Source organism: Lissotriton vulgaris, chromosome 6, assembly GCF_964263255.1.
Source record: "Lissotriton vulgaris chromosome 6, aLisVul1.2, whole genome shotgun sequence".
NCBI lineage: Eukaryota > Metazoa > Chordata > Amphibia > Caudata > Salamandridae > Lissotriton > Lissotriton vulgaris.
Window position 1 is genome coordinate 1,752,143,077 of NC_141694.1, and position 22,340 is coordinate 1,752,165,416.

Below are 22,340 nucleotides of genomic sequence, written 5' to 3' on the forward strand. Positions count from 1 at the left end.
CAGACCCTGCAAAGGGGGTCCTCTCCTGTGATGAATGGTGGCAGCGAATCCAAAGAAACAGCCAGGGAGTCCAGACCCTATTTGCCTAAAGACCTAATTGCTAGCTATAGTCAAGGGGATGACATAGCCAAATGGTTGGCTGCCTATGAGGTCTGCTTAAGAGCCCATGGGGTGCAGGAGAAGCACTGGGGGGGTTGTTTGTATAAGTACATGCCTCCTACTGGTCGGGACACCTTGCTGGCCTTGGAACCAGAGGAGCAGACCAACTACCCCACCATGAAGCTAGCATTGGTCAGGAAGTTTGGCCTAACCCCAGAAAGGTATCGCCAGAAGTTCAGGGGGAGCCACAAGTTAAGCACCCAGAACTGTGTGGACTTCCTTGATTATGCAAGAAAGGCATTGGAGGGCTGGGTAAAGGGCAGTGAGGTTAAGGATTATGATGGGTTATATGATCTATTTTTGAAAGAGCACCTACTCGAGAAATTCTTTCCCGAGCTGCGCCAACACCTGGTGGACAGCAAGCTGACCAATCCCCGGAAGCTTGCAGAGGAGGCGGACATCTGGGCAAGTACTCGGGTGTCCTCAAAGGGGACTGGAGGGGATTCTCAAAAGGCCGGACAGGGCGCCCCCCAGAAGAAGGAGGGGGAGATAAAAAGCGGGAGTTCTCTAAAGGTCCCCAAAACAATTTCCAGGGAAAGGGAACAGGTTTCACCACTAAGGCTAACCCGCCCAGAAACCCTAATCCTGGCCAAAGCCAGCAGCCAAGGGTTCTCCACTGCTTTGAGTGTGGTGGTGTTGGACATTATAAGGGAGATGTCTGATGCCCAAAGAGACCACCCCCTCCCACCGGAGGAAAACCACCGGGAGTAGCTAGTGTAGCGCTCGGGGAGGAGTTGCCCTTAGATAAGGGGGGTGAGTGGGCGGGTGTCACCTTAGTGTCCCTGGGAGAACGGGAGATGGTTCCTAAGATCCAGATGCCCCCAAATACTGCTAAGTATGGGCAATGGGTCACCATCAATGGCCAGAGAGGGGAGGCTCTGAGAGATACAGGAGCCAGTATGACTATGGTGAGAAGTCAACTGGTCTCTCCAGAGCAGGTGGTTCCCCATGTACTCCACCCCGCCGCGATGGCTGACGGCAGAACGGGCCACTATCCCGTGGCTGAGGTTCCCTTTGAGTGGGAAGGGGTTGCAGGTTCACTTCGAGTTGCCGTAAGCCCTGCCGTGCCAGTTGATTGTCTGCTGGGGAATGATATGGAGCACAATGCTTGGAGAGAGGTGGAATACCGGACGCACTCTGCGATGCTGGGTACACCTGACTGGGCCTGTGTAAGCACAAGGTCTGCGACTGCCCGGAGAGGGAGTTCGCCTGGGTTGGAGCCTGGAACAATGGCCCAACCCGCTGCCAAAAAGGGACAGACCCGAAGACAGGAAGAGCCTGCTTCGGCTTCCGCACCCCATGTGACAGATCGGCCACCTGCGGTGGTGGACCAGGAGTCCGTGGAGGAGGAGGTAGTCTCTCTGGAGGACCTACCCATCCCTGCTGAGTGGCATGTGGAGGGAGGGCCTACCAGAGAGGAATTCTGTAAGGGGCAGAGGGAGTGCCCTACCCTTGAGGGACTGAGGCGACAGGCTGAAGCCCAGGCAGCAGGTGACGTTACGGGACACTACCACATTTACTGGGAGGATGGACTCGTCTACAGTGAACCCAAGGTACCCTTACCTGGTTCATCAAGGGCCTTGGTAGTCCCGCAACAATACCGAGCCTTTCTGCTGGAATTGGCTCATGCTATACCCTTGGCAGGACACTTAGGTCAGGACAAGACCTTTGCTCGGCTTGTCCTCCACTTTTACTGGCCTCAGATGAAAGTGGCGTCCAACACCTACTGTCGGACATGTGTATCCTGCCAGGCCAGTGGGAAAACAGGGGTGAAGCTGAAAGCTCCTCTGGAACCACTTCCCGTCGTTAGCACCCCCTTTGAAAGGGTGGGCATCGACATTGTAGGGCCATTGGATCCACCGACAACAGCTGGTCACAGGTTTATCCTGGTTCTGGTGGATCATGCCACACGGTACCCAGAGGCAATCCCTCTGAGAACTGTCACTGCACCTGTGGTGGCTAGGGCCCTAATGGGAATCTTTACCCGAGTGGGTTTCCCCAAAGAAGTTGTGTCTGACAGGGGGACCAACTTTATGTCAGCATACATGCGGGCAATGTGGAAGGAGTGTGGAGTGACCTACCGGTTCACCACTCCTTATCACCCCCAGTCGAATGGACTGGTTGAGAGGTTCAACAAAACCTTGAAAGGCATGATCAGAAGTCTGCCCGAAAGCCTGCGGAGGAAATGGGACGTCCTCCTACCCTGTTTGCTATTTTCCTACAGGGAAGTGCCACAGAAGGGAGTGGGCTTCAGCCCCTCGAACTTCTGTATGGGCACCCTGTACGCGGTCCTCTCAGCCTGGTGAAGGATGGTTGGGAGAAGTCTCCCAGGAAACCCCCCCAGGATGTGGTGAGCTACATGCTGGCTTTCCGGAGCCAAATGGCGAAGTTGTGGAAGCAAGCTTCTGACAACTTGGAGGCCAGCCAGGCAGTCATGAAAGAGTGGTATGACCACAATGCTCACCAGGTGGAATTGGAGCCTGGCCAGAAAGTGTGGGTGATGGAGCCTGGAGAGCTTAGTGCCCTCCAGGATCGCTGGACAGGCCCATTTGAAGTGTTGGAAAAGAAGGGTAAGGCCACATACCGGGTGGACCTTAAGACCCCTCGACAGCCCCTACGGGTGCTGCATGCCAACCGACTCAAACCCCACCATGAGAGGCCCGAGGTCATCTTAATGATGGTGACTGATGGGGGAGAGGAAGCGGAAAGCGAACCTCTCCCGGACTTGTTCTCGTCTCAGGAAAAGGATGGGTCAGTGGAGGGGGTGATTCTCTCTCCCACCCTAACTCCTGAACAGCAGGAAGACTGTCGCCAGATACTGGAGCAGTACTCTACGCGGTTCTCCCTTGTCCCGGGAAGGACTCACCTGTGTACCCATGATGTGGACACAGGGGACAGCCCACCAGTGAAGTCAAAGACCTACCGGATGTCCGACAAGGTGAAGGCTAGCATCCATGAAGAGGTTGCCAAGATGCTAGAGCTAGGAGTTATAGAACCTTCCAACAGCCCTTGGTCCAGTCCGGTGGTGCTAGTGCCAAAAGCCGCTCCACCGGGCACCACGCCAGAACTGAGGTTCTTTGTGGATTACCGGGGACTGAACTCAGTTACAAAGACTGATGCTCATCCGATCCCTAGGGCGGATGAATTAATTGACCGGCTAGGAGCTGCCCAATACCTAAGTACCTTGGACCTCACTTCAGGGTACTGGCAGATCTCCTTGACAGATGGAGCAAAAGAAAGGTCAGCCTTCTCCACGCCTGAGGGACACTTCCAATTTTGCGTGATGCCCTTTGGGCTCAAAAATGAACCTGCCACATTTCAGCGGCTGGTGAATCAGGTCCTCTCTGGAATGGAGGGTTTCTCCGCTGCTTATCTGGATGACATTGCTGTCTTCAGTAGCAGTTGGGAGGACCATCTGCAACATTTGCAAGCAGTTCTCCAGGCCCTGAAAAAGCTGGATTGACAATCAAGGCCAGCAAATGCCAGATTGGGCAGGGGTCGGTTGTGTACCTTGGACACTTGGTGGGTAGGGGGACAGTGCAGCCCCTGCAGGCAAAGATTGAGGCAATCATGGCCTGGGAACCCCCCAAGACACAGACTGAGGTCCGAGCTTTTCTGGGCCTCACAGGCTACTACCGTCGCTTTGTGAAGGGGTATGGCACTATTGTAGCGCCCCTCACAGAGCTCACCTCAAAGAAACAACCTCGACGGGTAGTTTGGACGGAGGCTTGTCAGCAAACTTTTGAGAAACTGAAGCAGGTAATGTGTGCGGCACCGGTCCTGAGGGCCCCAGACTTCTCCAAGGAGTTCATTGTCCAGACAGATGCATCAGAACATGGCATTGGGGCAGTGTTATCGCAACTGAATGAAGAGGGCCTGGATCAGCCTGTAGTCTTCCTATCCAGGAGACTGCTTACCCGGGAACAGAAGTGGAGTGCAATTGAGAGGAAAGCTTTTGCGGTGGTGTGGGCTCTGAAGAAGCTGCGGCCATACCTGTTTGGCTCGCACTTCCTGGTTCAGACGGACCACCGACCCCTTCGTTGGCTGATGCAGATGAAGGGGGAGAATCCCAAGCTGTTGAGATGGTCCATCTCCCTACAGGGAATGGACTTCCGGGTGGAACATCGGCCTGGAGTGGACCACGCCAATGCAGACGGTCTCTCCAGGTATTTCCGCCTTAGTGATGAGGACTCCCAAGGGGTTGGGTAGCTCTCCCCACTTTCAGCTGGGGGGGGACGCGTGTTAGACCTGTCTGGCCTTTTGCTTAGTCCCTCCAATTTATTATTTATTTTGTCCCCTTTTTGCCCCTCATGCCTTTATTTATTTTTGTGTCCACTAGATTTTTATGGTGTTGGCCTGGGGGGATAGGTGCTCTTTTACCCTCATAATCATTCACCTCAGTTTTAGGTGCCTTTCCTGTCAGGGATTCACTGAGTATCACAAAATGGTGGCCACCAACTGTCCCCAACTGCCACATCCTAGACTGCCCCATAGGTTATCATTAGGCCTTCCAGAACTTTCTGGACCCCTACTGGACCCTGTGTGGTTTGGCTATAAAAGGGCGGAAGTCAGGAAGCCATTTTGTGCAGTACAGGGAGTTGGAGGAGAGAGGCAGTGGTGTGAGGAGGAGGACGCACTGGAGTCAGTTAGTTTGTCTGTGTGATAGACAGCCACTTCAGGAAGACGTTCCCCCTCTGGCCCCTGACCAAACCCTCCCATCAGCCTTCATCTTCTGTGGAAATCGGCCAGGCTGTGGCGATAGACCCCTTGAGCCCTTGGCCCCTCTTTCCCCCATTGTCTTAGCTCCTGCTGGGGACTTTCTCCTTACATTCCCCTTGTAGACTTCACCTACCGGCGTCTTGGTGGAAGCGGACTGGAGCGAGGTATGACGCCCTGCGCCTCTAAGAAGCTGCAGTAGAGAGGCGAGTGACGGCGGAGCTTTTGCGGAATTGAGCGCAGGAAGAAGTGAGCGTTGGACTCTGCGCAGTTCCGATAGTGCGGCAGTGTGAGGAGAGAGAGCAGGCTCAGAAGCGGTGTCAGGGCAGGCGAGCGAGCAAGTGAGGCGGCGCCAAGCGGGAAAACTAATCACCCGCGCCTGCGCTGCCTCGCATCCTGTCAGTGAGTAGCGCGTCCTGCCCGGGTGACGAAAAACCCCGACTGCCTCAGCCCAGACGCAGTCCCCTGCTAGCCCAGGCGCCTAGGGCGTGTTTCGTGAGCGGAGCAGCTGCGGAGGCGGAGAGCTGGGGGGAACTGAGTCAGCGCCACCCTCCGCTCCATTACCAAGTAAGGTGGAGGATTAAGGGAGGAGAACAGAATGACTGAGGGAATCACTCGAGAAGCAGAGGTGGAGTTCTCTTAAGCCCCTTAATCGGAACTAACTGACAGAACCCTCCCCCATTACACGCTAGTTACCTGGGGATCTCTGTGTTGGGTTCAGGAAGGGCCCGGGAGAGCCGGAGATAAGCCTACTGATAACAGGCTCAGAGGGAGGTGTTTATGAGAGTCTCCACAGTGCTGGGGAAGTGCCCTGCAATTGCGGAAAATTATAAACTTGAATGCTGTAGTGTGGGATTCTTTTACAGAGGGGGAGGGGAAGAAGAACCTATGACTCCAATCAGGGTTTACCTTGGAATAAATGTTACCAGACCTGTTCATGAGGAAAATTGAGAACTGACAACCTGGGATTATTCACTGATTGTGAGTAAAGGGTCAAACAGTGAGAGTAAAGGAAAGTTCCCCAAGTCCTATGACCTTGTTATTCTCAAAGTAGTAGGCTGAAGTTGGTAAACTACAAGTGTAATTGTTCGTTGATATAACCAGGGAACCTCAGCGTGGGTGGTCACTTTAACACTGTATAAAGTGCTATTTGAGTCTGCTGAGAAAGTGTTGCCTAAAGATATCTCAATGTTGAAGGAGTAAACACTGTGAACTGGGTTCTTCTAAGGATATTGGATTTATGGAAACCAACTGATAAAAACTGGACATTGTATCTAAATGTAAACTACTGAGAAAGAGAAGTCAACAAAGAATATTTTCATAAAACAGCCCATATTTTTACACAAACATTGGTGTAGTGTCATTTTTGAGTGTTATTGCATTGAATTACTGCTGGGTGCTCTGCAACCTTTACACATGTACCTCTGTTGATATTGCCTTACCCTAGGCCAGGCTACCTTAGGTGACCTGACATATTTAGGTTCCAACAGTGTTGTTCTTGGAGTTTGTCATCCTGTTCTCAGTAGGTGATACTCGTCTAAAAAAGTTGTAGAGACTCTACTTTCCCCATGTCTGGTTATTTGCCTATTGATAGCTTGATTTGGGAAATCTTCTGCATCGCTGCTTGTTATAGAGTCAGAGCCGCTTGCCATGTTGGTTACTTCTCCTATCGGTTCTCCTTGCATCAGTTTGTCATGGAGATAGTCATATTTATGACTGTAAGTAAAGATCCTACCTGACTCGTAATCTGTGCAATCGCTATGCAGTTTCCTTTGCTTGCGTGCATGTCATCCTCATATAACTTCAGTCTTGTTTTAAGGTCTTCAACATATTTTTTGATTGTTTATTGTTCTGTATGGTTTTTTAGTTCTTCTAGTAGTTTTAATTCCTTCAAAATAGCTTCCCTATCTTCCCATGCATACTTTCAAGGATTGTCAACATATTCTTGGAGCTCTGTGCAGAATTTTGTGACGATTCTTCGAGCATTTTTGGATTGAGCGATTTGTACAATGGAGTGGTGTATATTCTTAGCCCTCGTGGGACCATATTCTTGTCAATGTAATCTTGCAAGGATATGGCCCCCCACCACTTTGATATTTCTGTTTTCTTGAGCTTTTCCATTTTCTTGAGTTTATCATGAAATGAGGTGTCATTTATTGCTGGGATACTAGCAGGTTGGTGTTTATTGAGAGCTCTTGCGAACAAGCTTTGTGCTGCTATCCGTCTTTCTGATTCTTTATCAATCATGTGTGTATATACTAATACACAAACTTGCAAAAAGAAACTTGCAAAAAAAGCTAAAAGTGAGAGAGAGTGGAATAACACTGCGACTGTGGTGCCTGATTAAATCTCCTCCGCCCCATTCTTGGATGGAGGGTTTCTACTGCCAGGCAAGGAAAACTGTTAATAAACAATCCTGGTTGGTGGAAAATCCTGGATATAATACAATGCGTGTCTTTTGCAGTGACACGTTCTCGCAAGTTTTGTTAATATCAAATACATTAGTTATTTCTGTAAAAATTCAGTATCGGTGATTGTTTTAAACAGTATAAATACGTAGCCCAGTATCCATAAGCAAATACAAGTGCGCATACACCGCCAGCCAGAAATATAAGCGGTCAAAGTGGGGTTAATGGGTGCTGGAGAAACTGACAGCGTCCTCCGACTCGTTCAATACCCCTGAAACCTCCCCCAACCACCCACCTAAAATCTGCTTACCTCTGGGACACAGCTCGTGCCGGTTGATTGCTGTTTCCGTGTTCCTTTCGTTGCTGGGGATCTTACTCTTCCCAGGTAATCCATAGCAGACTCTCACGTGATCAGGTAGCAGCTCATGGCTGAATCAAGTTACGGCTCATGGGCCATTTACCTTTTGGATGCGGCTTGTGGCAGTTGACTTGTGCTTCTGTATACGCTTTGTTGCTGGGGATCTTCTTCTTCCCAGATCGTCCTTGGCAAATTCCAGCAGAATCTGGTTCCGGCTCACGGTGGGATCAAGTAAAGGCTCAGGTTCTTTGTTTCTTTCACTTCTCCATTGATAATTTTAAATACTTCCGGATTTTCGTTAGTCTCACATTGTGTGTCCTTGCTGGCTGGCCGGCCGTCTTCAAGGGGCATCCATTAAACAATTCAAACACTGTGCTTCTTCCGCCCTACTCAGCCCGTGGTAGATTGAGAGAGTCCCGGTGAAGCTTACCGGGTATAGTTTTTTTTTTAGATCCACAAAGTAATCCCGCTCTCTCAGGAGATTTTATCAGGCTTTGATTTTATTCCAGTAATGCATTTCGGTGAACACCATCCCCTTGCTCACACACTTCATACTTGTTTTCGCCACCACATAAGTAGTAAACAAAAATAGACACCATTAGAATCGACTGGTGGAAATGCCAAAGAAAATCAAAATAACATCCATTTTGTAGTGGGGTGTTTCTCAATATACTCGTGAAAAAAAATACATTGTGAACAGTATACATTCTGTCAGACATATTATTAGCATCTGAATAGTTGTAATGCATTTGAATATCTGGGAAATCCATTGATAAGACATCCGCACCAGGTAAAAGAAAAGAACCAAAACACAGTCTAGTGCTATAAAAACCATTTCCCATGTGTGTTTTGGCCACTCCTGTGGGGTTGTATGTATGCCCGGTAGTATATTAGATGCACTAGTGGCATAATTGCATAATGACAACATTGTTACTTCACAATGATATTGATACATGCAAAAGAAGGCATAGTCTACTAAAAGGAAGGAAAAATATATATATTATATAGGAGAACTTAGTTTAATATTGCGTAATAGACATTACCCAGGTCTATACTGCCCACTCATACAGGAACGTTTGTATGTCTTGTGGGTATGTAGTAGGAAATATTTTCTCATGGATATGTGATCTGGGGACAGGGATGTAATTCTGGTTGTTGACGTGCCGGTAGGGCATGGATCTCTCATCTGTACAATATAGAGTTATATTTGTGAATACAGAAAAATATGTATAGTTTGCTATATGTATATTCAGGGAAGATATAGTTAGGTCAAAATGCTAGTTAAAACATACTGTTTTAAACTAATAAAACCACAGAAATTCACCAGTTAGTTATCTCAAGTAACTATAACTTATGTCCTACAATAACTATAACTCGTGCCCCCACCATGCACAATTTTGTCATCAATTATGTAATTTCAGTATTTGCATTGATGTTATCATTGGTGTCAAAGAACATGTTATGAGTGATGTAATATGTGAGGTAATTAGCAATGCATGGCAAGGGCACGCCCTATTGGTTTGGGCATTGAATAACAAATGAGCGTCTCCTGCTTTCTAATAGGTTTGGGCTACGGGAGGAGCTCCACAGCCTCTGCTGGTTCCTCAGTCCAAACCCAAACTAGAAGCCAGGTAGGAGCCGGACATTATTTTACAGTGGGTTCCCCAGTGCCCACCTGGGGCACCCACACTTTGATATATTGGGGGCAATAGGGGGTGCCCCATAACCCAATCAGCCCCTGCCAGCGGCACAAAAACAATCATTAATGGCGTTTTGCTCCTTAAATGAGGATAAAAAACAGAATTTCTCCTCGTTGCGCCACTCCTACGCCTCCCCTGTGGAGGCATAGGATTCTGATGTATTCCCAGGTTTACTGCACTTTGTATATCTGGGAATGTGTCAGGTTCTTTGGATGTTGCATGGGAATACCACAGCAACACCCACGGAACACCCCTTTTGTGCAGAGTAATAAGTGAAAGGGACCAGATTTGAATGGCCATTAAAAGTCATGCAGGGTGGCCTTGTAAATATGGGCAGGCATGCTGCACCACATCCCCTTGCTAGCCTGGACCAGCGAGAGCGTCAATGACACCATCAAGACCATGAGCACAATCCACTCCGGCTCACCGTCAGACCCATTCCCGCACCACGTCTTCAACAAAGCAAGCAGCTCCATCGCACCCCACCTACGCAATGTCATCAATCTCTCCCTTGAGACCGCGACCTTCCCAGAGAGCTGGAAACACGCCGAGATCAACGCCCTACTCAAAAAACCCAAGGCAGACCCAAGAGACCTCAAGAACTTCCGACCCATCTCTCTGCTCCCCTTCCCGGCGAAGGTCATCGAGAAAATCGTTAACAGACAGCGAACCCGATACCTCGAAGAGAACAGAATCCTGGACCCTTCACAGTCAGGGTTCCGCACCAACCACAGCACCGAGACCGCCCTCATCGCCGCCACCGTCAACATTAGGACCCTGCTAGACAACGGGGAGACTGCAGCACTCATCCTCCTAGACCTCTCCGCCGCCTTCGACAACGTCTGCCACCGCACGCCTCCACGCCCCAGGGATCCGAGACAAGGCTCTGGAATGGACCACCTCCTTCCTCTCCGACAGAACCCTGAGTATCCGCCTCCCCCCGTTCCATTCCAAAGCCTCCGAGATCATCTGCTGCGTACCTCAAGGATCCTACCTCAGCCCGACACTGTTCAACATTTCCATGGCCCGCTCGCACACGTCGCCCAACCTCAACATAATCTCCTACGCCGACGACACTCAACTGATCCTCTCCCTCACCAAGGACTCCATCACCGCCAAAGCCAACCTCGATAAAGGAATGAAGGCTGTTGCCGACTGGATGAAGATCAGCCGTCTGAAGCTGAACTCGGACAAGACTGAGGTCCTCATCCTCGGCTACAACCCGTCAGCCTGGGACGACTCCTGGTCGCCAACGGCACTGGGGGCAGCCCCGACCCCCACCAACCACTCACGCAACCTGGGAATCATCCTCGACTCAACGCTCTCAATGACCAAGCAAGTCAACTCCGCACCTCCTCCTGCTTCAACACCCTCCGCATGCTCCGCAAGATCTACAGATGGATCCCGAAAGATACAAGAAAGACAGTCACCCAGGCCCTCGTCAGCAGCAGGCTCGACTACGGAAACGCCCTCTACGCGGGAGCCCCGACCAAGCTCATCAATCGACTATAACGCATCCAAAACGCCTCGGCGCGACTGATCCTCGATGTACCACGACACGGCCACATCACTCCCCACCTGAGAAACCTACACTGGCTCCCCGTCAATAAGAGGATATCCTTCAAGCTCCTCATCCACGCACACAAGGCACTCCACAAGACCGGCCCAGTCTACATCAACAAATGAAATGGAGCAACTAACTTTTATTCCAATTTCCAATGTAACAATATGAAAATAATTGTGAGACAAACTTATTGATAGACCTGTTAGCCTTAGGGTGGTTATCCCACTCCCTTTTTGCCTTCCTCCTCCATTTTTTTAAAATCTCATTGTTGCTGGCCTTGGGACTGAGCACTTTACCACTGATAACCAGTGCCAAAGTACATGTGCTTTCTCCTCTAAATATAGTGATATTGGCTTATACCCAATTGCCATCTTTTTTTTACTTATAAGGCCCTAGTAAATTGGTACTACAAATACCCAGAGCCTGCAAATCAAATGTTACTCATGAGCCTGCTGCACTGATTGTGACACCTACTTAAGTAGTCCTTTAGCATGTGTGAGGCATGCTATTGCAAGCCTGTGTGTTCAGTACAAAGTGTCATTTTCGACCTGGGTAGACCCTGGACAGTCCAGATGGTAGAGTGCAATGTATTTAAAAAGTAGGACATGTACTTTTAGGTTTTACATGTCCTAGTAGTGAAATACTTATAAATTAATTTTTCACTACTGCAAGGTGTGTCCCTCAAAAGGATAGCATTGGTGTTGCCTTATGACATTTTATAAGTGTAATTTCCAAATGGAAAGAGATAACTGGTTCCTGGTTGGTGTTTCTGGAATCCTCATTTAAACTCCTAAATTATGATGAAGTCAGAGTTTTAATTACAATTCTGAAAATGCCTCTTTTAGAAAGGTGGCTTTTTTGCCTTACCCATTTTGTGCCCGCAGCCTGTCTCTGGTTGCATGACTGGGTGTAGCTGGCAGATGGGTTTTGTGTATTCCTTCTAGACAGCCACACACAATGGGGGCTCAGGTGTCGCTAGTAGGGCCATCACTGGCAGGATGGGAGGGAGGAGCTGGTCCAAGCCTCACTTGCACTGGAATATGCCATGACCTGTCTTCACATAAAGGGTCTAACAACTCTGCATTGTCACGCCAGCCAGCTTGGAGCTAAGGCAGGGAGGGCAGGGCATTTGGGCACTTCAGACCACTGTCTAGAAGCTTCTCCCACCTTCTAGAACCAGGCCACCAAGGTATAAAAAGGGGCATCAGACACCAACTCTTCAGTACACTGCTGGAGCTGTGTATACTCTGCCAGGAAGGACTGCTGCGCTGCCGAGAGGATTGCCCGTTTGCTGGACTCCTGCTTTAAAGGAACTGCTGCCCTCCAGTGCGGACCTGCTGCCCTCTTGCCAGGGTGAGAAGGACGGGACCTGCATCTCCTGAACCCAGAGTGACTCCAAGGGCTAGTTGGCTGACCACCTAACCTGAAGCTTCAGGGACATACCAGGCTTCCAACAACCTTGCACCTGCACATGTCCTCTGCCATCTGTGAATGTACTCTGCCAAGTGGTTCCATTCCATTCCTGGACATTTGGGAGTGGACCCAAGGTGCTTTCCAGTGGAACCAACGCATCTTCTCTGCAGCTCATCCCTGAGGAGAGCCAATGCATCTTCTCAGCTGAGAGGCATATCCCGAGGCAGAACTCGCCTCGGCTGTGTGGATTGGGCCCAACACAAGTACTCGCATCGATTCCTCAGTTCGCATCATCTTCGGAACCGCCACGGCGCACCGCATTCTCAGCGTAGGCCTCCGTATCTCTCATCGACGGCAGCCTCAACGATAAAGATGGACTCCGCATTGCAGCCTCACAGCCCTTCGTAACCGATGCATCATCAGCTGCGTGCTGCATTTCCAACGCTGGACTTCGTACCGCATACCTATTCAACGGGATCCTCAATATTAAAGCAACAGGACTTCGCACTGCAGCATCCCCGTATCTTGGAACCAAAGCATGACTACAGCTGTGCGATGCATCTTCGACACGGATCCAAACAAAGCTCTGCAACCTGGGATTTAAGGTATTTTGTTCAGCTGGCCTGACGGGGTCCCTGTACCCAGCCCAAGCTACATCGCGGTCGGCCTAAACTTGTGACTTTGTTGCATCCACAGTTGGCACTTTGTGTGTTTTAGCACTAGTTTCACTCAAATCTTTTAAATTGAATATCTCTTAGCGTTGTTTTTTTTATTCATAAAAAAATCCTGTATTTTTATAAATCTGTTTTGGGCTCCTTTTGTGGTGTGTATTCATTGTTTTACTGTTTGAAGTGTTGCACATTGCCTCTATGTCAAACCTGATTGCTCTGTGCCAATCTACTAAGGGGGTGAGCAAAGGTTAATTTGAGATTGCTTGTGCTTTTCCCTGACAAAGATTTTGGTTGCTGCTTGAATAGGGCTCACACCCCAGTCAACACTAAACAACAAGAATCTGCTCTACCTATCTGTTTCAAAGAACACAATAGAGTCGACTTTATTGCGTTCTTTGAAACAGATATGTAGAGCAGATTTTTGTTGTTTAGTGTTTTCTGATTTTCCCCTACTGCTCTACTTACATTTACCCATCTGTCCCCCTCTTACTTAATGGTTATTCCCTCACACCCCAGTCAACGAGCAACCCATTTTCTTATAATTATAAAGTTACCTTTCTTATTACATAAGCAGCAAAACAAGTGCAACATCTTCTTAAGCCATATTGCAGTAGGGTTAAAAACATTAACATGATTTTTTTTAAAGAAATAAACTAACAGTTCCTTTCATATTTGGCATGATGAAAAGCACTTTCATAATGTTGGCTGGTCCAAAATCTGTTATCGCCATTGCCCATTACCCAAGTAGCTACAATGTTGCAACATAGATTTTAATGTGGTTTGCATCACTGCAAAGTTTGCCCCACATACCATCTCATTACCAACTGCTATAGAGTTAAAATCTAAATCATGCCAAAATTACACGCAGTTGAGCCTAAATAATCTTTAATCTAATCTAATACAATCAAAACTTGTTAGGTAGATGGATGTCATGGGAATTGCGGAATGATGTAGTATGTGAATCATATTGAAAATGGTCTCTTTCACAGCTTGTGAATTCAAACACCACCAATGGTTTAAATTCTATGGCAACTGGTCTGTTCACACACCTGTATATTTACTACGTTCAGAGGCTCTGCTCAGAAATATTTTTGGATTTCATTAAAGCAGTACACTTCCCTTTTTTGAGCTTTGCAACAGGAAGGTATGGCCATCACCATGACATCATCTCTTACTGTATCAGTCTAGGGGAAGAGAGTGACTACTCCTGACATTAGTGCTGCCTCTGGAATCTCTTTCTCATTTGACTCTTTGGCCAGCATGCAACTATAGTTCAGCAGTAGGATCATGACCACCCAGAGAATATATTCTCAGGAAGACATTAAGAATTTGTTGGTGGCCCACCCAGTGATTGTTCTGATAGAATTCCAAGCAAGTGACTGATCACATTTGTTCTCTCTGCCTTCCTAGGGGAGCTACATATTGGAGGGCAAGAGCATTTCTACATGGAAACCCAGTGTGCCATCGCAGTACCCAAAGGTGAAGATGGGGAGATGGAGTTGTATGTTTCCACCCAGGATCCAAAATGCATGCAGGTAAAGTGTGGCCTAAAATCACAATACTCTGATTCACATCTAACACAGATCTTTCTGAGTCACTGGCATTTCTTGGTGCTCTTTTGAATGAAATGGCGAGAAAGGAGTCCGAAATCATGTGCTGTGCATGTTAAAATAAATTTATCTTCAAAAAGGGAAACCGATCTTGAAAAATCCCACCATAAAACGTAATCAATAAAAAATGTAGTCAATGAAATGAATGACGTTAAATCACTCACCATAGCTGTGCCCAGGCCGATGTGTCAAGACATGGGAATCTGTTTGTGGAAACTCAAGAGTTACAATCACAGTTAATCTTAACCTCATGTGTTCATGGGCTCTCAGAGAAGTTCAGGGTCTTAGTGAGGAGGGATGCTTACTGTGGTGAAGTTCAGGTGGCAGTGCTCTTTAAAGCAGTGGCACATGAGGGTCTGCTGATGTTGAGGCAGCCTTCCGATGGTACAAGCTCTTTGGGTGCTCATGTTGCTTAGAGGCAGTTTGCAGGTTGACTGTGGTTGCAAAGAGCAGCTTTGCTAAATAAATAAATATAAGGAAATGGTGGTTATGCCCATTAGAAAAACAAAATGTTGGATAGTTGTGCAAAAATAAGGACACTGATGAGCAAGAGGAGGTCCTGCTCACCAAACAAGCAAACAGTGTAAAGCTGACACCCGTGTAGCATGTGCCCCAAAGCATGTTACGGGTAGTAGCTGTCATGCCGGGTCTCTGAGAGGTCTGCACCGCCCAGGAGCATGCACGCACCCCTTGTGGCAAGTATCTGCTGCTGGCCCTGAAAATACTGGTAACTGAACTGCAAAGTTTTTCATCTTTGAGCTTTGATTTTCAGTGACTACTGAGGTCAAACAGACAAGGTTACTATTGGAACGTGGTCTGGGGAGGACAAATATAGTGTACAAGTAGCTTAATTCTTTTTTGTTTTTATTTTTTAACAAAAAAACTTATTCTATTATTAAGTAAATATGCATAGTAAATGTGTGTTATGTTTTAAGCAATAAGCACTTGGTGTTCAGCAGGGGGGGAATCTGTGGAAACTCATAGTTACAATCATAGTTAATCTTAACCTCATGTGTTCATGGGCTCTCAGAGAAGTTCAGGGTCTTAGTGAGGAGGGATGCTTACTGTGGTGAAGTTCAGGTGGCAGTGCTCTTTAAAGCAGTGGCACATGAGGGTCTGCTGATGTTGAGGCAGCCTTCCGATGGTACAAGGTCTTTGGGTGCTCATGTTGCTTAGAGGCAGTTTGCAGGTTGACTGTGGTTGCAAAGAGCAGCTTTGCTAAAACTAGGCTAAGCTACTGAGTGTGCCAAAGAAGCATTGTCTTTGCTACAGCTCCTGGTCATCTCTTCTGGGGTGTCAGTCATAGTTGGGGCTCTAACTTGGATTACTTACAATGGTGACGGGCCACATGGGGTGTGTGGTAACCTATTAGTTTCTTTTAGAATGAATTGTTAGAATTAAGAATGTATGGCATCATTTAGAATAGAGTAGTTTGTGGAATGTAGAATGCGTAGGTTTCAGTCTGAGTTGTGATTCAAGGCAGCCAGCAGCACCCTTTTTGTATTATCCTGCTACAAACTTGAATAAAGAAGATCTTCAAGTTATTTCGTGTAAAGGAAGTTACTACAATTTTGGCGGCGTCCGGATGACAACCTACGTGGAATTTCTTTTGTGGGAATTCTTTCCAAGTTCGTTATCTTTGGACAGCGTATGCTGGGAGCAAGTGAAGATTTGGATTAAATTCAAGCAACGAACACCGCATCGCAAAGTGACAGAACTGAGGGCAAAATACTAGAAGGAGTAAAGATAGGATTTCACTTTGATCGTCTTCGTTCTATCCTGTGAGTAACCCTCTTACCGGCTATCCTTTAACGGTTTCCATCATCTATGCATGCGGCGCTCAGGTTTGAAAGATGCTTGACCCGCGCTCCATAAGATCCATTGAATGACGAACGACCGCAGCGGGCGCTCTTTCAAAAGACGCTGCATTCTCCCTGCAATCTCCCCGGTCACCTTTGAGTGATGCGCAGTGCATGTGACCTACTGCGTGACCCTACGTAGAGGTTAGGCACGGCGGCCATTTTATGTTGTCTAATTATCTTTACATCAGAGCCGAGGGAGAAAGAATTACCGGAAACCAGAAAAGAAGTATTAAGGACAATCATAAAGTGTACAGTATTTAATTTTACCATTTCTTTCAAAAGTGCAAGGGTGCTGTACTGCACAGTGTTTATTCAAGGGTCGATTAGATTGTTTTGAAGTCAATTACAAGGAACTTACACAGAATATTTATTTCATTTGTGCTTCTTTGTTGTGACTTTATCACCATGCATTCCACCAGTGATAGTGCTTCTGCTGGTGAAACATCATTTCATGGCATGCACATCAGTTTTCCAAGGGAGTTCCTAGCAGTAGCAGGTGATCTACCTGTGGCTTGGATGGACTGGATGGAGTACTTCCTCAATTATATTGCGAATCTTGAGGATGTCAATGGTTCATTTTCTCCAGAAAGAAAGAAAAGAATCCTAATGTTGGGTTTGGGTCCTGGTATGCGAATTTATAACCAATTACAGAAGCAGCTGAGTTGGGGGAGACATGGATGTTTTCAAAGCAGCTATACTTGATCTTGATGATCATGTTTCACCCAGTGTGTGTATTGCTGTCACCAGACATTCCTTTTTCCAAAGAAAACAAGACAAACACAAAAACATTGTGGATTACGTATCTCCATTAAGAAAAGTAGCTGTCAAATGCAGATTCACACAGCTTCACAACAAACTTATACGTGATCAGATTGTTATGTATACTAAAAACAAAACAATCCAAAATAAGTTGTGGGTAGAAGGAGAAGGTTCCTTGAAAGAAATTATTGCTATGGTAAAAAAAGCTGAGTTGTCTGAGCGATGTGCCAAAGCGTCATTAGCCAGTGATAAAAAAGAAGTGGAGGTTGTTAGTAAAATCTCAGATAGTAAGGTGAGCCATAAGAACAACAAAGATTTTAAAGCAGGAAGTTATAAGAAAGACAATGTGGAGGTCAAGAAATTTTCTGAATTAGTAAATTATAGGTGTGGTAGTCACTCTCACTCAGCTAATTACCCAAAATGCCCTGCAAAGTCGACTAAATGTTTAGTGTGTGGCGTCATGGGGCATTTTGCTAAGGTGTGCGGAAAGAAAATGCATAAGAAATATAAGGGTAAAGTATCCTGTATTCAAGAAGCAGAGCTAGATTATAGCTCATCTTCTAGTGAAGATGGTGTTCAAGTACAAACTACCATGAAAAAGAAAGTTGTTTTGAACATTTCAGATCTTTCATCCACTAATGTGTCAAGTTTCTTTAGGTGGAGTTCTTATTCAATTAGCTGAGGATTCATGTTCACTGTACACAATTGTTGCTCAACACGTATGGGAGGAACACTTTGGGGCTCATTAGGATGACGGGCGGACTTTGTCCGCCCACCATCCTGTCGGAATTCGGGACTGCCCCGCCATTAGGGCGGCGGTCCCGTGGGGGGTATTAGGATGTGCCCGCCACAGTGGGCGGTGCTCTCTGCACCGCCCACCACAATGCTATAAATGCATAAATGCATTTGCAAAAACAAAGCGTCAGGCACCGCGCAGTGCCTGCCGCTTTGTTTATGCAAATGAAGGGGGGTACCACAGGTACCCCCGTGTGCAACCCCCACCCCTCCTTCACTCTGGGGGCCCGCAGGGGGCCCCCAGAGTGAAGACCGCATGCCTCGCCACGGAAAGGCATTAGAAAAAAGGGATCCTAATATGGCAGGCGGTGTCTGACAGACACCGCCACCATAGTAAACCTTTTCCGCTCCGGTCGCCTTACAACCGGGGCGGAAAAGCGGCGGACGGTCTTTCTGTCCGCCATTCTAATACGGCGGGGGGAATACTGGAGAGGATGTCGGGGGGATTGCCCCTGCCAGGCCGGCGGTGGCTACCGCCAGCCTGGCGGGGGCAATCCGCCCGACATCCTAATGGGCCCCTTTGTTTCCCAGATTGGGAGCTGGGTGGAACCTCCTGACATTTCTCCTGAAGGCTATATGGGAGAAAGAATTGATATTCAAGGTTTTAGAGTACTAGTATTTAGATTAAAAGGCAGACATGCAACTGGTAAGTGATATATTTCCAAAGATGGACCATCCGTATTAGGATGGAAAGGTAAAAAAAAACGTGAATATTATTCTGGACCCCAATAGCAAAGAGCAGGTGTTGGTCTCATGTGAAGGTGAAGACACTAAAAAGTCGGTTCTTGATGAATTCTCTTCTGTCTTTTCAAAGGAAATGGGTAAGTTAAAAGGCTTTGCCCACCATATTCGACTGAAAGATGGTGCTATGCCAAAGATACATAAAGCAAGGAATATACCAATGATTATTAGAGAAGAAGTTAAGGCAGAATTGTAGAAGTTGTTAAATTCAAATGTAAATGAGACAGTAGAAGCAGCAGAGTGGGATTCTCCGTTGGTCGTAGCACGCAAGGCCAATGGAAAGGCCCGCTTATGTGTGGACTTGAGATATCCGAACAGCCAAATACTTATTGACCAATACCCTTTGCCTAGGATAGATGAAATGTTGTCCTTGACTAGAGATGCAAAGTGGTTTTCCACTTTGGACTTATCTGCAGCATATCATCAGGTCGTCCTTGATCCTGAAAGCAGACATTTAACGACATTTTGTACTCCTTTTGGCTGTTTCAGATTCAAGCGTATGACGTTTGGTTTAGCCTCAGCGGCCGCAGTGTTCCACAGATTAATGTCAAGGTTGTTTGGTCACATACATGAAGTCATTTATTTTCAGGATGACATATTGATAATGGGAAAAAGCAAGTCTAATCATGATTCTATCCTCAGAGAAGTAATACTCAAAATTCCTGCGTGTAATGGTTTGGTTGCTGAATTAAGCAAATGCAAGTTTGCAGAAAAATCAGTCACGTACTTAGGGCACGAGATCTGTGAAGGAGGTATCAAACCTAAAACGAAATTGGTTGAGGCTATCATTAATTCCCCAGAACCAAAATCAAAGGACAACTCAGATCGTTTCTTGGGTCTGGCGGAATTTTATTCAAAGGTTGTCAACCAATTCTCTCAGAAGACATATGAAATGCGGAGTCACCTTTCATTTGGAGTGAGAGCTGCAAGAAGGCATTTCATGAAATAAAGTCAGCAATAGCTAAGGCCCCCATGTTACAAGGATTTGATCCTACAGCACAAACATTTCTCACTACTGACTCCAGTGGTACTGGTTTAGAGAGTGTTCTGTCACAGATGTCACACCAAGGAATTGAGGTAGTTATAGCTTTTGCATCACTCTCATAGTCACCATGTGAAGAGAAGTATTCCGTCATTGAGCGAGAGACTTTTGCTTGAGTGTGGGCAATGGAGCATTTTCGCAAATTCATTTGGGGTAAAAAGTTCACACTTCGTTCTGATCATAAACCTTTAACCGAATTGCTAACAACTGAAAGATTATTTAGAGCATCAGCTAGAACTGCTAGATTGTCTATGAGGCTTCAGGATTATGTGTATGTAATTGAATATGTACCTGGAGTCAAGAACGTCATTGCGGATATTCTAAGCACACTTTCCTTACCCATGAGAGAAATTGATCAGAGCTCTTGGAATGATTGTTGCATTGCGGGAGTGTTTTCTGACTCTCAGGGTTTATCTAAGGAAGAATGGGAATGCAAATGTATAAAATATGTAATTCTTGAAGGGGTTAAAGAAAAAATTACTAATTGTTGGCACACGCATTCCAAGTCTGATTCTCAGTTTAGGCCATTCTGGGAAGTAAGAGATGAACTAAGCTTAGACAGCAGTTTTGTTTGCCGTGGAGATAAACTTATTCCACCTAAAGGTGTGCGTACCAAGATAATTTGTATGGAACATGATGGTCATCCAGGGATTTCCAGGACCAAGAAAAACATTAAGGCTTTGTACTGTTGGCCTGGAATTGATCTAGAAATTGAAAGGTCTGTACGAGAGTGTATCAGCTGTGAATGTGCAGATAAGAGTAAAAAAACGCTTAATCCTCCAGTGTCTTCTTTGGGATGTCCCAAGTTACCATGGGAAGAATTAGCATTAGACATAATGGGACCCATAGTATGGCAAGACGGTTCTTGTAAACATATTTTGATATTAGTGGATCTGTTTTCAAGGTGGATTGAACTACAGGTTGTTGAGAGTGTTAACACTAATATTGTAATCAGATTTCTAGATGAATGTTTCATTAGAGAAGGATTGCCTGCTTCACTTCTAACAGACAACGGGGTACAGTTCAATCGGATGTTATGAAAAAGTTCATAGAATCTACTGGTATTAAACAGAAATTTACAGCTTTATACCATCCCAAAGGGAATTCTGTTGTAGAAAGAATTAACAGGGTATTAAAAGGAACATTACAATTGGCCAACAAAGGGAGAAAAGATTGGAGTTCTGAATTAGATAAAATGTTATGGTCATACATGTGGTTAAAGCCCTTTTGGTTTAATGAGAGGCAGATTTCCTTATTGTAAAATGAATCCTGTGTGGATGGACAGAAGCAGAAAATACATTTGGGATTGTATGAGAGTTAGAGAAAACATATGTAAATCTCAAGATAAAAATAAGGCATATTATGACAAGAAATATGGAACTTGGGAGACAAGTGTAAAAGTTGGTCAGTTAGTCAGGGTCAAAAGCGCAAGGAAAGTTCGAAAACTTCAACCACGTTTCTCTGAGCCCAGGTCAGTCACCAAAGTGATGCGTAATACGGTGATGTTGGATGATGGTACCATTCATCACATGAGCAGAATTGCATTGGCTAGGTGTTCTAATTCAGAAAACAGTTTCAAGGAGGGAGATGTGGGTTGTGATTACTGGTGGAGGAGCCCAATTTCTGGATCTGATTCTGTTTCTGTTCAATCTGATTCTGTTTCTGTTCAAGAAAATGTGGTTTCAAATGATAATGATGTAGAAGAATCATGTAATACTGAATTTGACTCAGAAGCTGTTACATGTTCTAGTTTACAAGAGTCTGTATCTACATGCTCCACGAATGATTCTGTGGGTGCAATGGATTATCAACAGGTTCATACCAAGAGTGGAAGAAAAATTGTGACACCTACAATTTTACAGGATTTTATGTGTGACTAAAACATAAACCTTCCATTGTTGTTTTTTTTGTTTTAATAACTTGTTTGTTTCTTGAATTTTTTTATGAAGAAAGCAGATGTGTGGTAACCTATTCGTTTCTTTTAGAATGAATTGTTAGAATTAAGAATGTACGGCATCATTTATAATAGAGTAGTTTGTGGAATGTAGAATGCTTAGGTTTCAGTCTGAGTTGTGATTCAAGGCAGCAACACCCTTTTTGCATTATCCTGCTACAAACTTGAATAAAGAAGATTTACAAGTTATTTTGTGTAAAGGAAGTTACTACAGGGTGTCACTAGCAGTCACATTCCAGTCTCTGGCTTGCATATGAACTAGCTGTGGCGAGTATGTCCTCGGGTCCGGGGACTCACAACACTAACGTGCCACCACATGATATTCCGCAGGCCTACAGTTGAAACATCATTTAGAGGGTTTCTCGTATCTTCAGGTTGTGCCGGGTAGTAGAGCATTGTGTTCAGTCTCAGTCAAACTCAGTAGCACTATGTTCCTCATAGCAGTATGGGCACAGGGCACCTCAGGCACTGGCAGTGCAAGGCAGGATCTAAGCATGCAGCGTATTCCACCTCCTCCTCAGTAGGGCTCAGGGTCTTCTCTACAGTCATAGGGATATGGTTCTTAGCCACTGAACAGAGGCAGCCAAC

At 46.3% G+C, this 22,340-nt stretch overlaps 1 protein-coding gene across 2 annotated transcripts in view; it reads left to right on the forward strand.

The window, feature by feature from the left end:
• The window catches only part of LOC147709416 (xanthine dehydrogenase/oxidase-like), a 736,168-nt gene that overhangs the window by 397,461 nt on the left and 316,367 nt on the right, over nucleotides 1–22,340 (forward strand). For both annotated transcript variants that reach the window (XR_015296692.1, XM_086927985.1), the window contains exon 21: nucleotides 14,400–14,524. Coding sequence is in view for 1 of the 2 variants with exons in the window: in XM_086927985.1 (XP_086784111.1) it covers nucleotides 14,400–14,524 (125 nt within the window). In the remaining variant the exon portion in view is untranslated. The remainder of the gene's footprint in view (nucleotides 1–14,399; nucleotides 14,525–22,340) is intronic.